General features: G+C 50.6%; 1 protein-coding gene across 2 annotated transcripts; it reads right to left on the reverse strand.

Annotated features, from left to right (window-relative positions):
• Position 1: 1 nt before the first annotated feature.
• Positions 2-14,819, reverse strand: LOC120905923 (PH and SEC7 domain-containing protein). 2 transcript variants are annotated; one of them, XM_040317265.1, is made up of 15 exons: positions 12,722-14,819; positions 12,443-12,509; positions 12,051-12,104; positions 11,685-11,923; positions 10,581-10,647; positions 10,435-10,488; positions 9,859-10,349; positions 8,167-9,324; positions 6,447-7,567; positions 6,165-6,358; positions 5,602-5,794; positions 5,224-5,468; positions 4,722-5,125; positions 3,985-4,122; positions 2-3,917 (listed from the first exon to the last, which is right to left on the reverse strand). In XM_040317265.1, the coding sequence occupies exons 1-15, from the start codon at positions 12,857-12,859 to the stop codon at positions 3,516-3,518; spliced, it is 4,965 nt and encodes a 1,654-aa protein (XP_040173199.1). In that variant the 5' UTR covers positions 12,860-14,819; the 3' UTR covers positions 2-3,515. The 2 variants fall into 2 exon arrangements, with proteins under 2 accessions (XP_040173199.1, XP_040173200.1); XM_040317266.1 differs by having other exon boundaries at positions 4,722-5,095; positions 12,722-14,817.
• Positions 14,820-16,881: the final 2,062 nt, after the last annotated feature.

Below are 16,881 nucleotides of genomic sequence, written 5' to 3' on the forward strand. Positions count from 1 at the left end.
GTGTGGTTTTGTATAATTGTATTCTTTGTTCGCGAGAAAAACAGAATGAAAAAAAAAATCAATACATTCTTTTGTGTGGATAAAAAAAAAAAACGAAAACAAAAAAACAAAATCGTTCGGATGTTAAACCATTTGGGTATGTGGGATTGCATCCGAAGGAAAACACTTACAGCGAGGGGGAGGGAGGGGTAAAGCTAAATGCAAATTAATTGTAACCTTTTTTTCATTCCCTCTTCCAGCCACAGTACGTGCTTTCCCCACGGCAACGCCAGTGTGTGTGCGTGTGTGTGTGTGTGTGTAATGAGTTAATCATAAAACTAAAAATGCCTTCCTACCAGCCCTCCCCCAGCAAACTGTACTGTTCTACACACAGACACACACACACGCGCAAACTGCAATTAAGCAAGTAATCAGCTGCAACGAACCGTTAGGTTAGGTTTGTTTCTTTTTTTTTCAAGATATAAATTATATTCTTCGCTTACGTGCTAGTGAAATGAACGTTCAACAGTGATTATAATTGTTTTGTTGACACACACAGTGATGCCACTGATTTTACCACTATCCGCTCGTCGGTTGCAAGGAAGGGAGGGGGATGGATGAAAGAGGGAACGAAAGGGAAGGGAAGGGGGAGTAGTGGCTCGTAGCACCGACCAAATGTATATGTTGCCGGGGGAAGGGGGAGGGGGGGGTAGGGGGATACACTATGTAATATGTAATAAGTATTAAGGAATATAACACGAAATCGATCGGCTCTTCTCTCTTTTTTGCTGCTGCAAACGAAACGGGGAGGGGAGGGGGGGCTGCCAGTGCCGTCCACCTTCTTCCCGCCGCCGTACTGGAGACGCCGAAACCGAACTCAGGCACGCACGCTCCTCTCGCTTACCCTATCCTGCCCCTGCTCCCTGCGCTAGCGCACCGTCCTACGCTTCGCTATCTTCCGCTTCTATATGGATTTTTTTTTCTTCAAACGACGTTTTGCTTCTCACTAAATACTTTCGCGCCTTACTATTGTTCGGTCGCGTAACACAACCCTTTTCTAAAAAAAAAAGAAGAAGAAAGTCCAAGTCCAACACAAACCAGGAGCAGTCACGATCATCACACACCATCGCTCGCCTGTTTGCCACCCCTGTGTCCGATTGGTGGAAGAATGTAAAACTACACACAGTCTCATTGGGGCGAAACAGCAAAACAAAACCTCAAACAACTAGCCTAGGATGCGTTTCTTTTCCCCTTGTTCTCTTCCCATTTTTGTTTCCTTCAGCTTCCCATTTTTTGTTTCTTCCTCAGCACTACTGTAACCGTGTGTCAGCCAAATCAGCCTTTCGTTTTCGCATCAGTTTTTGTTTGTTTGTTGTTATTGTATGCCATGAACTAGGTTCCAATATAAATAAGGTAGCAAATTACACTCGGCAGCGTTAGCAAGATAGAGAGAGAGAAAGAGAGAGAGTGAATTGGGAGGAAAGCCGTAATTAAAAAAAAAACAATCAAATAAACAAAAAAGCAAATCTAAACTGCAATACTGCAACACTGCAAACAACAACCAGCATTCTTCCCCCTTCCCTACCCCATCCCTCGGACCAGGCCGAATAATGGATTCGTTCTATAATTTTGTCTTTTTCTTCTTCTTCCTTTTTAAAGCGTTCATACACAGTAAATGCAAGGGTACTGTGCGGGTCAGCTTTCATCATCTCGATTACGATGTTTTTAAACTTTTCCGTTTAAAAAAAAACCCATAAACTCTTTTCCTTCTCCTCTTCCATGTATATCTCCTCTTACATATTATTGTTGCAAATAAGTTCAAACAAACAAAAAAAAAAAAAAAACAAAAAACAAATACAAAAAATGTAAACAATTCTACGCACGCGTGATGAAGCCTCCCGAAATAGTGTACACAATAAACGCTATCCGTTACGTATGTGAGGAGCAACACAAACCCGGTAGTAGGAAATTTTGGGAAAATTCAGCGGGGCGGGGGAAAACCATAATCCTCACTACAATCCTATCCAAGTGTTTGTGTGCTTAGGTATATAAATCGTATAGCAGTAGAATGTAATAATGAACGCGCAATTGTCCCGGTATGGTCGATCGCAGCCGGCGAGAGTAGACTTGCTCTCGAAAACACGGCTCTGAATCATAAACCCTATTAAGCCTATATAAAGTGATGACAACACAGCGTCCCTTCCGTCCCTGCCTTCCTGACCCCTTCCCACCCTGCTTAGTGTGTGAAAAACGGGAAAATGACTGCAATTCGCTCCTGACACGCGTTCCTATCCTCACTATTTGGCTGTACAACAGTCTTAGTCGGGAGGGAGGTATTAGAAGGGGCACCCTTGCGATGGGGGTTCGTGCTTTTCCTCCCCCGGTCGAACATGCGTAATTGAAACGTAATTTTGGCACGTCGCGTGATTCAACGTCCCATTTGCCAGTGTACCATCCCTCCACTCCGTCCTAAAACTGTGCTTTGATCGCTCCGTTAGCAGGATGCTGTGGGGAATGGTAAGCACCTCAAACTGCTGCTACTAATGTGTGTGTGTGTTGACTACAACCTGACTACGACCACCGGAAATAGTGCACTCCGCTACGATTGCCCTAACTGTGTGTTTTGTTCATCTGGTTTTTGGTTGCAGGAAAAGAACAAAAACTAAAACTGCCAGTGACTATTATTTCGCTTACAAAAAGCACATCGCCCGATGTGCTATATATATGAATGCCTTTGCCTACATATCGATAATAAGTTCATCCAAAATAAATAGAAAGCAAGCGCGGCCCGGTTGCTGCAAGCGGCCGGGGAACCCCTCTTTTGCCGTAAGTAGTAAACCGTCAGGCAAAAGCAGTCGGGTGGAGGAGGGGGGGGGTGGACACCCTGCTTTAGCAAATGGTTACACATGACATACAACAGACTGTGTGTGTGTGTGTGAGTATATAATAATAAGCTTTAAATAAATGCTAACGATCACTGCAGCGGGTGGCGCCTTTTGGCTATTTTGCTCGGCGCGGGGAGCCGGCAATGCTTCCAGCGCGTGTTTAAGTAGGAAACGACAGACAGTGGTGAAAGGGAGGGGAAGAGGCAGGTAGTAGGAAGCAGGAAGGGAACGTTAGAGGAGCGCTACTTTCATAAATGCGATTAATGCTTTACCTTTGTATTACTTTTTCTTCCCTTCGTTTTTCTTTTCTTTTTTCGTTTTGTTGCTAATTTAACTTTCCAGGCGGATGACAGGCAGATGATGCCACACGTTGTCAAATTTGGAATGCAAAACAAGCATCCGCGCGCGTCTGTGAATACTAGTGCGAAATACTTCTATCGGATTTGTCTGACCGCGTCACCTACCAGTAATGTTTATAGTATATATATATATCTCTCTAAATATATATATGCACACACAAGTTTCGTTTCGGGTTTCCCAGCGTGTTTCGGTTTAAATTCACGCCCCGTCCCTTCACAGCGCTACCGACCGCTCGCTGCTGTCTGCGGGATCGGGGGTGAAGAATGGGCCGAACCAGCCGGTCGCACACGCCTACAGGCTGTTGGTGGATTCGGTCGCGACGCGGGGCAGCTGCCCGAGCGCTGTCGTATCCGGCGGCGACAGCCCCGACCGGCCGGTTGCGTTCAGCCCGGGCCCGCCACCCTGGCCCTGGTGCTGCTGGATAAAGTTTGGCATTAGGTTACCGGCATTAGTCGCCGTCCGCTGCTGGCCCGGTCCCGGATGACTGTTGCCACCGTACTCGTAGCCGCCTCCGCCGCCGCCGCCGCCACCACCACCACCGAGCGGTAGCATCGTGCTGCACGTTGAGTCGTCCCGCCGCTCGCCAGTATCGTTCAGGGCGGCCGCACTGACCTGATGCTGGTTGGTGAAATCTTGCGGCTCCATCGTTAACCGCGAGCTGAGCAGGTTGTAGTAGGTTTTGTATCGCTTCAGCTGTGCGGGCAACAAGCAAACCGTGTGAGCCAAAGTGCAAATGTGAGTGCGGCGCACCCAAACTCACCTCATACTGCAGATACACCTCCTTTTCCTTGTAGTTCTGCAGGGCCAGCCCCTTCGGTGGTGCGGTCGACATCTTGTGCTCCTCGAGCAGGGTCATTATCTTGTTAATTTGTCGCTCGTGCGATGACAATTGATCGCGCTGTAATGGAAGAGCGGAACGTTACATTCAGCACCAATTTCAACATTCTCTCAAAACGGTTGACACACTTTCTCGAGAGTTAATGCATTGTGCGGGAAACAAATAAAGTTTTCCTCGGAATCGATTCCGGCTAGTAAATACGAATTCAGTTTCTGATTTCGGAGCCGATTATAATTCCGAAACCTACTCCAATTCCGGAATCGATTCCGGATTCAACTTCGGAATCGGCTTTGGAATCGGCTCTGGAAATGGCGTCGGAATCGTTTTCGGAATCAGAATCGGTTTCGGAATTGGAATTGGCTCCGGAATCGGTTTCGGAATCGGAATCGGCTTCAGAATCGGAATCGGCTCCGGAATTGGCTTCGGAATCAGAATTAAATTCCGAATCGGGTCTGCAATCAAAATCGGCTCTGGAATCGATTCCGAATTCATCTCCGGAATCGGCTCCGGAATCGGCTCCGGAATCGGCTTCGAAATCGGCGCCGGAATCGGAATCGATTCCAGCATCGGGATCGGCTCCGGAATTGACTCCTAATACGGAATCGGAATCGGGTAGGTCCGATTCCGAGCTTCCACCACTAAAGAAAAAGGCAACCTACCAACAGCAGGCGACTGTGGGTGCACGGTAGCAACGGTCGCTGAAATCTCTTCTGGCTGCCGACACCGCCCTCGAGCGGCGGGGCAGAAAACGAGGCGCACACAAAGTTGATCGTGTCGATCCACGACTGCAGCTCCTTCGAGTCGCTCGTCTGGAACAGAAACTCCGACTGGTCGGCCGTCTGCAGCCGGAACACGTGCTGCTTCTTGGTGTAGTCGCTCGCGCGCGTCGCCAGCGCATGGTGGATGCGGATCGCGTTGTGCACGTTGTCCGACATCTGGTTCTTCCGGAAGCCGTGCTCGTCCTTGTGCAGGTACAGCACCAGGTCGCGCAACGTGCAGAAGAACATCTTCCACGACCGCCGGCCGAACGGTGCTGCAAGCGAACAAACAAACCCGCAGCATGCTGCATCAATCAATAACGGGGTGCGTTCGGGTGGTCCGGGCGGTGTCGGCCCGGTCCCCGTCCCGACCTAGCTGGTAGCCCTGCGCCCCCACACTTACTCTTCTTGTAGTTCGTGTCGTAGCAGCACTTGCGCATCACGTAGCCCTTCTTGTACTCGACCGCCGCAAACATGGGCGGCGCCTCGAGGAACGGGTTCGGCCCGACCGGTGGCCCCTGCAGGCTGCCACCGGTCGGTCCACCGTCCCCACCGCCGCCACCGTTGCCGCCGAGCCCGTTGCCATTGCCACCGTTGCCGTTGCCGTCGCCGTTGCGGTTGCCCGACTTTGGATCCGTTTCGTCGTCGCTGAAGAAATCGTGGCACGAGAACGAGCGATAAACATAGAGTGTGTTAGAGAGGGAAAGAGAAAGAGAGATAAAGATAAAGTTCAAAGGGAGGGGAAGGGGAGTCGAAAAAGAAGTGCAAAGATAATACATACAGTGCCCACTCGAGTTGCTTCTCCTTGATGGAATAGTAGAGCTGCTTCAGCACATTCTTGGGGAAGTTTTCGCCGTCGTTCAGGTCGCTCAGATTGTCAATAAACTCGGCGCACGTCATCTTGGAGCCAATGTTCTGTCCGTGCAGGTCGGTATTTAGCAGCATAATAGCACAGGTCAACGTATGCACAGCATCTAAGCGAAGGGTTTAGAAAGGTTCATTAAGTTAAGCACGTAAATATTACTTCAGTACACTTATTTAAAGAAACAATTAAATAAACATGCTTATTCTAGTATGATTTTGACTTTAATGCGTGAAAATAAATTCTAAAAAGAGCGTTTCTGCACAAAAATGCTTTGAATCGAGTCTTTAAATCCATGAACCCACAAATTATTAGCCTTTATTTCGAACGCCCCCCGAAAATGGATTGGCACTCAAAGTGTTGAGCGATAATTGAATATACGATCATGTTTAGCGAGCATTCGGAATAAGGGCTACTAGTTTCTTCGCTGCATTGCAAAACGGAATGGAAAAATGTACTCTCTCTCTCTCTCTCTCTCTCACCTTGGGAATTGAACGAGCGTGGATTGCAGTCCAGGTATCGCTTGGAGAAGTGTACCAGCACACGCTCCCGCTCCTGCGTTTCGCCGGTCAGTGAAAACTGCTTCAGAAACAGGCGCAGCGCCTTGTCCAGCGTGAGACACTCGAAGAAAAAGAACTTTAGATACTCCTCGGCGACGGCGCGGCTGAAATCGTTGCTGGAAAAGCAAAGAGAAACGGGGAAAAAAAAACAAACAACATTAAATTTGACTTCACCGAGACATGCGGGCGACAAGCGGAACGTACTTTTTGCAGAGATGTCGCGAAACGTCACTCTTCTTGAAGCCCTCCAGGTAGTAGAGCCGCTTGGCCAGCCGCTCGGCCGACGGTAGATCGACCGCCTTCGGCGAGTAGTGGAACGAGTGCAGCGAGTCAACGTCGCTACCATCGTCGGACACGGGCGGGGACGATTCGCGCGTCACGCTGCCCCCGTACGCGAGCATGCCGTCGCCCGCGTGGCCCGCCGGCACCAGCCCGCTGTTGGGGCCCGGCATCTGCAGCATCATGCCGTCGCAGTCCATCGCGTCGAAGCTGTCCAGCTCGGACCGTTCCGCCTCCTTGAGCAGCGCGAGACAGCGGGCCCCGTCGTAGTCTTCCTCCGCGTCGGTCAGGTGGCGCCCGGCCGACCCGTCGGCAGCGCCGCCCAGCTCGCCCGACTTCACCTGAATCACCAGCTTGTGGTCGCGGTCCGAGTGGCTCAGCGGCAGGTCGCACCGGTGCGTGTTCTCCGAGATGAGGATGGTCGAGTCGGAGTCGCTCGGATCGCTGATCGCCATCGCCATCAGGTCCTTGGTGCTGAGCAGATCGTGCTCGTCCTGGTAGTCGGGGCTGGAGATGTTCGAGACCGCCTCCGAGACGCTGTGATCGCGGCCGCCGCCACCGCCGCCGTACCCGGGCTGCTGCTGCTGGCCACCGCCGGAGGAGTGCTGCTGCTGATGGTGATGGTGCTGCTGCTGCAGCTGCTGCTGGTTGTTGTGGTGGTGGTGGTGGTGGTGCTGTGAGTGATGCTGATGGTGCGAGTGCTGCTGCTGCTGCTGCTGGTGGTAGTGATTGCCTCCCGGCAGATTGTTAGCGATCGAGGAACTGTTCGTTCCGCCCGCATGCCCGTTGTGCGAGTGTTCGCGCGACCCGCCAGAGGAAGACATGACCGAGCTCGAGACGGAGGTAGGTGAGGCCGGACTATCGCTGGCCGAGCGCTGGGGCGACGAGCTGACCGAGCTGGAGTAGGACTGGGGCGAGACCACGCTGGCAGCACCACCCGGTTCGCTGGTGTGGCCGGTCGCGCCCTCCGTCCCGCCCCCGGCTGCCGTAGTCTTTGGAGCTGGCTGCGCGTTGTACGACCAGAGAAACCGCTCGCGTTCCGATATCTGTCCCGTGGATGAAGCGGAAAAATTTTTGAAAGAAATAAGATTATTTTCACAAAACATCCAATTGACAATGAAAAAGGACTCCTTCCAAGGTCCTCGAATCCATTATTCACTCAACCCTCCTACCCTCCATAGTTAACCATGTATCTCCTCCATAAATTGGGGTTCCTCCCCAAACGTTCCACGTCAACCAATCTTATATGTCTCGTCTCATCCGCTCTTAAAAACATGGTGTCTGGTGACATGGACGGTGACATGGACGTAAATCAGCGTCATAAGCCCACCTGCAGTTTATCTAATCACATTGGTCTTGGTAGGATGCCTGATGGAAGCCTGATAGAGATCGTTTGTTTGATGTGAGATCGAACATTCTATCAAAAGTAACACGTGCTTGTGCTGACGTCTGATTTTTGTCAAAATAACCATGTTCGATTGTCCTTCTATGACTACAACAGTTTTTGCATTTTTTATTTTATTTATGCATACATGCATACCAAGAAGGTAGGAAAAATCGTTTGTCAATCCCATGAGGAAGACAATAGGAAGTTATAAAACATAAATAAATAAATAAATCAGAATATGCGCAGAACAACACCTACCGCGTACTCCTGCGAATCGTGGCGCGTGTCGAGCAGCGTGTTGAGCGAGCTGTTCACGTCCTCGTCGATGTCGATCGAAACCACCGCCCCGATGCCGCCGTCCCGCTGCGTCTGCTGCAGATGGTCCTCCGAGCGGCTGGTGCGGAAGCCGGCCGCGTCACACTTGCGTATCATGCCGCTGGCCGGGCCCGACCCGGAGCTCATGTTCGTGTTGGCCGTCAGCTCGCCGCTGCTCATGTCGCCCGTTCCGCCACTGCCACCACCACCACCACCACAGCCACCGTTCGAGGAGTGTTCGGTCACCGAGCCGGCCCCGTACCGGAACACCTGCTGACCACCTCCTCCTCCTACGCCCCCGCCACCTCCTGCTGCGCCTCCATACTCCGGGCTCGTCGGTAGCGAGTTGATGCCCATCTCGTTGTTATTGCGATACTGCTCACCACCGCCCGACGACAGCAGATGATGGTGGTGATGATGGTGATGATGATACTCGCTGCCCCCACCGGGACCACCGCCACCGCCACCACCACCGCCTCCGCCGCCACCACCCACACTGTACGTGGTGGGGGACGTTGGCACCGAGTAGCTAATCTCGCTCGGATCGCCCCGCGAGCGCGACCCCGCCCCTGTATGGCGCTGCCGGGCGGCGGCCTCATTATTCGTCCGCGTGCCCCCACCACCACCACCACCGCCGGCCGAACTATCACAGTCTTTCGCCCATGCAACGCCCTCCCGACCGGCGGCCGCATCATCGCCTGCTGTCGTCGCGTTGCCGCTGTATGCGTTTTGGTTTCCACTCGCACCACCGTCAGTGCCGCCCTCACCGTTGCTGCGGTTCGCCGGCTTGCTCGGTTCCGGCAGATTGTTGTTACCGTTCGAGCCGTGGTTCAGCTTACCGCCATTATTGTCGCTGGCCGCTGCCGCCGCCGCCGCCGCCGCCGCATCCGTTGGCGAGAGGGGGGAGGCGGGCGAGGGCGGCTGCGTCGGGTCGTTGTTTGCGTTGTCCTCCATCAGGCAGCTGCTGTTGCTGTTCTCGTCCGACCGGCTGGTGGACGAGGAAAGCGTATCGTAGTTGACCAGCGGTGCGTTCTTGCGCTTGCCGCCGACACCACCAAACCGCTGATTCCCGGTCGGCGAGTCCCGGACGCTTTCCGGTGGCTGAAAGTAGCAGAACGAAAATCACACACTCGATTCCAAACTAGTGTTGGGTCAATCTGATTCAGATTCTGAATGAATCTGAATGAATCTTTGGAATGATGTAATGAATCTGAATCTCGATAGGAAAGATTCATGAATCTCAAAAGATTCGTCTCCAAAGGTTCCTGAATCTCAAAAGATTCGTGAATTTCAAAAGTTTCATGAACCTCAAAAGATTCGTGAATCTCCAAAGGTTCATAAATATCAAAAGATTATTATATCTACAAAGATTAATGAATCCCAAGGATCAAGAATACATAAAGATACATAAATCCCTGGAAATATATGAATTTTAATGGATTTATGACTCTTTCGAGATTCATAAATCCTCGGAGATTCATGAATAGTTAGAGATGAATCTTTGAAGATTTGTGAATCTTTAAAGATTCGCCTTGAGATTCGAATCACTCATCACTGAAGATTCATATGAATGAATCTCAACGAAAGATTCATGAAACCCAACACTATCCAAAACTGCACAAGGATCGAGCGTACCTCCTTAATGACCGCGGTCGTCGTCGTTGTCGTCGTGTCGTAGTAGCGCGACTCGAACTGGGACTCGCCGGTCATGACGAACCGCTGGTGCTTGAGCAGATCCGGCCGGGCCATCGGTATCTGGGAGGCGCGCGGCGGCTTCCGCCCCCGCGACGGCGACTGCGGGGCGCTCCAGTTGCTGTGCGCGATCGCCTGCGGTATGCGGGACGGCCGGCACGCCGACTCGGACAGACACTCGCGCACCGCGTACGGGTTGCCGTTGCCGGGCGTCCGGGCGGCGTTCGGCGAGTTTAGGTTCGGCTCCGAGTCGAGCGACAGCAGCTTGGAGCGCTTCGGCTGCGCTAGGCGCGACGCCGGCAGCGACGGCGAGGAACCGTTCGTGTTGTCGCTCCGCACCTTGTACGATTGCGACTCGATCGAGTCGTCGCTCAGCACGAGCTGCTGCTCCTCGTGCTGATACTGCTCGCGCAGGTATTTCTTTATCCACGGATCTGGAAAGCGTGCGGGGGTAAGAAAAGATTACTAAAGGCACTGGGAGAGATACAATACAAAAAAACCCTCTTTCACTGCACTTACCTCGCTTCATGCGCAGCGTGATCGGTTCCGTAGCAAGTCCTAAACATTTTAATACTGAAAATGAAACGACAAAAAAGAAGAAATTGTGTTGCAGTTAGAAAAGGAGCGTGTCATGGCGAATTTGGAGATAAGGCCAAATCTCTTACCATCACGTGGGGAAAATTGTTGCGCATCCGTGTCATTTATTTTTAAGAAAACATCGCCGACCTCCACCTACAGGGATAGGAAGATGTAAAGAAAACAAATTAAAATAAGAGCTAGACAAACCAGCTAACATGAATTCTATTACATTTGATTAATTAACACAGATGATCCTCACTGTTTAGCGTAAGAATAAGAAGTATATTCGCATTCAATAGTTGGGTTATTTGAAACACTTTTGACATGATTGATTAAAGAATATGGAACAATTTCATTTGGAAAATGTTGCTTCACTAGGTTAAATTAATCGAAAAAACTATGCTAAATTAATCCCTTTATAACAGCCATGCTCATAAAGCGCAACTACCAACAGTGTCCACAAGTGAGTATCCTAACTGTGTCTATCTGTCTGACAGTCCAACCAATGTTAGAATTAAGGTCGAATAGGAAAGTCCTTCCGCAAATTAATAAATGATCCAATCAGTATTGAAAACAAGTGGTGTACTTAACATTAAAAATGAAGAAAACGTATTTGAATATTATCACCGATAGTCGACCGATTTGAGGTCTATTTGAATTTCAACTACCATTCTGGACTGATTTCTCTACAGCACTGTATTAACTTTAAACACAAAAATACTAGCTTCAAAGAGTAATCGAACCAAACATTGTTTTTCACCCCGTACAAGAAGTTACTCCACATCACTCTGATATTCCATCACACTTCACCTGTCAACGGGTGATGCGATCCGGCTTCATATCCCGGTAAAAAACGATGGCAGCAGCCCATCGGAGTGTTGAAAACCATGCTGAAGAAATTACAGATTATGATGATGGAAATGAAATGTCAGATCGATGTGGAATAACATCTAGCACGCGGTAAATAACTATGTTTACATTCGAAACTGACTTGGTAAACCCTACAATCCTACAGCCGTATCTTTAAATTTGTTGTTATCTCAGGCGGATCAAAATCGTCTTCAGTCAGGGAGTTCCGGTAACAAAAATCTAATAACAAACGCTCTCTTAAACATGTGTTTGGCGTAAAGTATCGGTCCGGGTCCGGCCCTCTGTCTCCCTCAGCTGCGCAAGCAGCGCATCAACCTCACCTTTCCGCAGAGGGCGGCGGGCGAATCTTGCCGTATCTCGACGATCACGTGATCGAGCAGGTCGGTCGCGCGCACCACAAAGCCGAGCCGCGTGTCCTCCTGCTTGCGCCGCAGCACCACGGTAAACTCTTCCGGGCCCTGGGCCGTGGGCGTCTGCTGCTGGTGCAGCTGATGGTGCAGCACCCGTTCCGGCGAGGTCGACTTAATCATCTCGTACACGCGGCTCTTCACCTGCGGATCTGGGCGGGGAGGATGCAACATAAATATAGAGAGAGAGGGGGAGAGTCAGCGCAAAGAAAAAAGAACACGAAACGCCGCGTAAGTAGCGTAACTACTAGCGCAGGCATTGGAAATGGTCCCGCGTACCTTTTCGGAGCTGCAGCGTCATCGGGTTCGGTGAAACCCGCACACATTTCACCACTAGAAATAGACGACGGCAACGGCAACACGTTACATACACAATAAAAAAAAACCGAGCAAAAGAAAATGAGAGAGAGAGAAACACATGTGGTTGATGAGTCAGATGGCGATCAGAGCGGTTACGGAGGAACGGATTCGACATGGGTGGGTCGCTGTGGGTCGCGTGAAAACATGCGGGAAAAAGGGTTGTGGAAAATTGGAAAAAGGGATGCCCCCTGAAGGGGTAAGGGTGTGTTCGCAGGGAGAAAGCTGGTGGACGGGCGAATGCAGGGCGGTAGTAGATAGGTGGTGTGTGTCGTTTGGTAGGTGTATGTGTGCAAGCTAAAACAAAAAAGTACCATCTTTGGTTGCCAATCCAGTAACATCCACGCCGTTTATCTTCATCACGATATCACCGATTTCGACCTACAAAAACAGATTGAAACAATATCATTAGCGACGGACAGTGTGAGTGTGCGGGCCTGCAAGTGTGTTAGTCTTTTTTTTCTTTTTTTTTTTTTCTTTGGTAAGTGTTTCCCTGTATGGTGCGGCCATACTTGGGCAGGGTGGTTGTGTGGTGATGGTGCAGTTAAGCAGACCGTACCGAGTGCCCGACCGCGGATGCACCCTCCGCTTACCTTGGCACACATGTCAGCCGGCGTGTTTTCGATGATCTTGTAAATCACATGCTCGCCGACGTCGATCTGGCGCAGCAGAAAGCCGAACGTCGTCCCATCCTTGCTCATCCGCAGCACGGCCGTCACTTCCTCAGCCATAATGGCCGGCCGGGGGATACGGTCATCCGTATCCGGGACGCACACTGCACACACACACGCACACCGAGCCGGGTCCGGTATGTCCCTCGCCGGAGGTGTGGCGGATGCGTTTAAAGGTTGCCTGCGGTGTGCGGTGTGACGGCGCGACCAGACGATGGCGGGCACGCGGGGCACCGATGCGTGTACTCGCACACACACACACGCGCTCGCGCGTCCAGCTGTTTTTCCCCCCTTCTTCTTGTTATCGCTCAATTTTCGGGCGTGTTTTAGGGCGGGGGGTTGCGATTTTTCTTTCGCTGGTTGCGTTTCGGTGCTGCTGCTACTAGCGGACCCGTGCTGCTTTCATACGGTACTTCGGGCTGTAGTGGGGAGGGAAGTTCCCGGTCAGTGTACCCTTCGCTGCCACTCCCCGCTGCTGCTGCTGCTCCTTTTGCGGGACAGCGAAAAGTTCATCCGGCTGATTGCGTTTCGCGAGGCGCGCGAAGTAGTTTTTTTTCGTTTTTTTTTTTTGGGGAAAACGGTGCGTTGATGATTGTGAGTAGTTTCTGTTGCTGCTTTTGAGGGGCAAACCGAGGTTGCCGAGTTGATTGTTGCTGAGTTTTGTTGCTGAGGCAGCGCTGATGGGTGATGATGATGATGATGAAGACACACACTGACACACAGACACACACACACGCGCGCGCGGGTTAGAACGTGTCGTCGTATCGCGCGGGGCGGCGGCGACGGCGGTGCGGTTTTATTTTATTTAATTTCCGATTTGCCCCCGCGCGCTCGCCGTGGCGGGCGCAATTGTTGCAAACGGTACCTAGTGAATGGGGCAGCGGTGCTGGCGCTGCAGGAAGGCGGGGGTGATGGGAAGTATCGGTGTTCGATGGACACGGGCGATGGGCGGTGGGCGAGCCCCGCCGCCGCTAACCTTTCTGCTGCCTTCCTTTCTTGTTCGCGGACGGGTGCTGGACCGTCCGGGAATTGGTCGGGAAGTGACGCTCTCGCGACCTCCTCTTCGCCACGGCGAGTGTCTCTATTTGTGTGTGTATTCTTTTCCCCCCTTTTCTTCCTTGTTTGATTGATGGCCAACCGTGTGGGTGTTTGTACCGCCGCCGCCGCTGCTTCTTCTGTTTCTTTTGCGTCCTCTCCAGCCAGTGACCCTTTCGCTTGCCCCGGTTTGCACAACGATTTTGGGTTTTTCGATCCCAAACCGTGGGACAGACTGACCGACCACCTGGCCAAATACCTGGCCAAATGACCACCTGGCACTACCGTGTTGTTGTTGTTGCTGCTGCTGGTGGTTGTGGTGGTGCGTCACCACAAAAAAAGCTCCGTACTAACCCAGCGGCAGCGGTCGGATGTCGGTTTGTTGCCCTGCTGTTGATGCTGCTGCTGCTGCTGCTTCACGCGAGGGAAAGTTCACGCACTTTTCACGCACACGGAACGCGCGTACATACACACTCACGCACACACATACACACACACATGCACCAGACCCGTTTTGCCAGGTCAGGTCAGTACACCGCGCGCGCACACACACCGCACCCAAAATCCCGATCGCACCAAAAACACCCGTTAGCCCGAACGGGTGTCCGCACACACACACACACACACTGTACACAGCGCCACGCACGGGCACGCACGATTCGACAGACACACACAAACACGCACACAGCCAGCGGGACACGCACGCAAAGGCAGGCACGCGATTGTCCGAGCAACTACGCACACTTTTCCCCGGACGCAATCACGCACTTCCCTCGCTCACCCACTCACTCTCTCTCTTTCGCACCCTTGGCGCGGGTGTGTGCGTGTAATATTTTCACTATTTTCAACTTTCTCCCTGGTGCGGCTGGTTGTGTTTCCTCGCTGCTGGCTGCGCTGCCATAGCTGGCTGCTGCTGTCACTGCCCTGTTCCCAGCGGTATGACTGTGTGCGTTCCCGTGCGCAGTCTTGCCCTCTCGCTCGTTCGCTCAGTTCGCTGGAGAACTTCGGTGTTTTTCCCTGTAACTTCGCCTTTTGCGGCTACGTGTGTGTTGGTGTGGCTGTGTGTGTTTTTTGTCCGCGGCTATGAAGCGGTGGACACATGAAGCTGTCGGCAATGACAGCACTGCTTGACATTTCGAAACCCAGGCGGATCAATTTGAAAACGTGACAGCCGAAACCGTTAAAGGGACGCATTTTGGATGTTCAAACGCACCGGTCGAATACAACCGTTGTGTGAGTTTATTTTTTAATTGTTTTTGGTACAAAGATCTTTTTTTTGCTATAAATGCACGCATTTGATAGATAAAAATGATATTTCCAACACATCTCTAACTCTCTCTTGTTGGCCTGCTCACGATCACGGTGCACGTCTTCGTGACATGGTCTTGTCAACAATTATTCTTCAGGATGCGCGGTCCCTGGCTGCAACCGATCCCATCGGATCTCCGACAAGTATCGCTTCACCTGATCTAACCATCGAGCTCGGTGTGCTCCCCTGCGCCTCATGCCGAACTCCTCTGCGGATCACTGTCGAACATCTTCTTGGTGCGGCATGAGTCTGGCATCCTCATAGCATGCCCCAGCCATCGTATTCTGCCAGGCTTCACCACCGACAGAATGCTCGGTTCGACGCACAGCTCAGAAAGCTCGTGGTTTCATCTTTCTCCTCCAAACTCCATGCTCGAATATATCGCTCAAACATGCCCACTGCGTTTGCATCCGAATGGTCCAAGACACGTGTCCATGGTACTGTTGGGTTTTATGAGTCCTTCGTTGAGAGACCGTGAGCGGATTCGGACACTCCTGAGGCAGGCCAAGAACGCAAAGCGGTTGTAGCGCCGGATGAGTAAGTAAGTAAGAGATTCGTAATTCTTTCGAGATTCATGAGTCTTTCGAGATTCATCAATTTTTCGAGATACATTAATCTTTTGAGATTCGAGAACCTTAGAGATCCGTGAATCTCTAGAGATTCATGAATCTTTTGAGATTCTTTAATCTTTTGAGATTCATGAATCTTTCCAACAGAGATTCAGATTCATCAAATCATTTCAAAGATGAAGTCACATTCATGAGTCTGAATTCCCCTGCTCAATGCGTCTCCGGATTTCGCTGCTGATGTCATTGTCCGAAGTAACGACCTTCGCGAGATAACAGAACTCCTATACCTTCTTTATGTTGTTATTATTTCCAACACATATCTAGTTCTATAGACACATACAGTGAAATCTCTTTCTGATGAATCTTCAAGGGACCGTTAGCTTAGAGAGACATTCATGTTAGAGAAAACCTGCATTGAATGAAAGTGTTATGAAGTATCCAAAAATCACGAGAAAAACCTGGCATCCATCGATCGACAGTTAACATAAATATTGGTCAAAAATTCATCTTAGAGAATTTCGGCTGCCAATTCGAAAATTCACATTAGGAAGATACAGTGAACCCTCTCTTATTTGAGAGGCGACGGGACTGTCGAATAAGAGGGGTTTTCAAATTACAGAGGTGGAAAGTGAATGAAAGGTCCATCCAAACAAGAAAGAGACAGCACATTTAGTATGCAGCCTTAACTGTTGCTATAGGAAACTGCGAACAGGATTGCCAATTTGAGCATACATCATTCAATAACCATGGCAACACCATACACAAATAAGAGGGACACATATTTCAGAGGTTTTCCAAATTAGAGGAACAAAAATGTACTGGAAATCAAGGGACTGTGCAAAATGTTCAAATAAGAGAGGTTTTTCAAATTGGAGAGGTGTCAAATAAGAGAGGGTTCACTGTATTAACATTGAAGCATAGCATGTATGGAATATAATGAGATCGTCAAAATGTTTGCATTGAATTCAAAAATAGGCTTTACAGTTTGTGTATGAAATCAGGTCGATGTATAACATGAATGTTATTCGGATGATTCGGGCACGCTTATCTCGGGAACAGACTGTAACTGATATTGAAAAGCTGTGAATTTGTGTTCGCAATCCTGCTGGGTACAGAGTAAAACCTTTGACAGATGCAATTGCGCTCGGTTTAAACGCAGCCATTATCGT

The sequence above is a fragment of the Anopheles arabiensis genome, chromosome X (assembly GCF_016920715.1).
Source record: "Anopheles arabiensis isolate DONGOLA chromosome X, AaraD3, whole genome shotgun sequence".
Lineage (NCBI taxonomy): Eukaryota > Metazoa > Arthropoda > Insecta > Diptera > Culicidae > Anopheles > Anopheles arabiensis.

Bases quoted from the DNA above. Each gene is read 5' to 3' on its own strand.
- LOC120905923 (XM_040317265.1), bottom strand. From the start codon at position 12,859: ATGGCTGAGGAAGTGACGGCCGTGCTGCGGATGAGCAAGGATGGGACG. The intron at 6,359-6,446 runs GTACGTTCCGCT...TTGCTTTTCCAG, and splicing joins TCGCGACATCTCTGCAAAAA to CAACGATTTCAGCCGCGCCG. The intron at 5,795-6,164 runs GTGAGAGAGAGA...CCCTTCGCTTAG, and splicing joins ACGCTCGTTCAATTCCCAAG to ATGCTGTGCATACGTTGACC.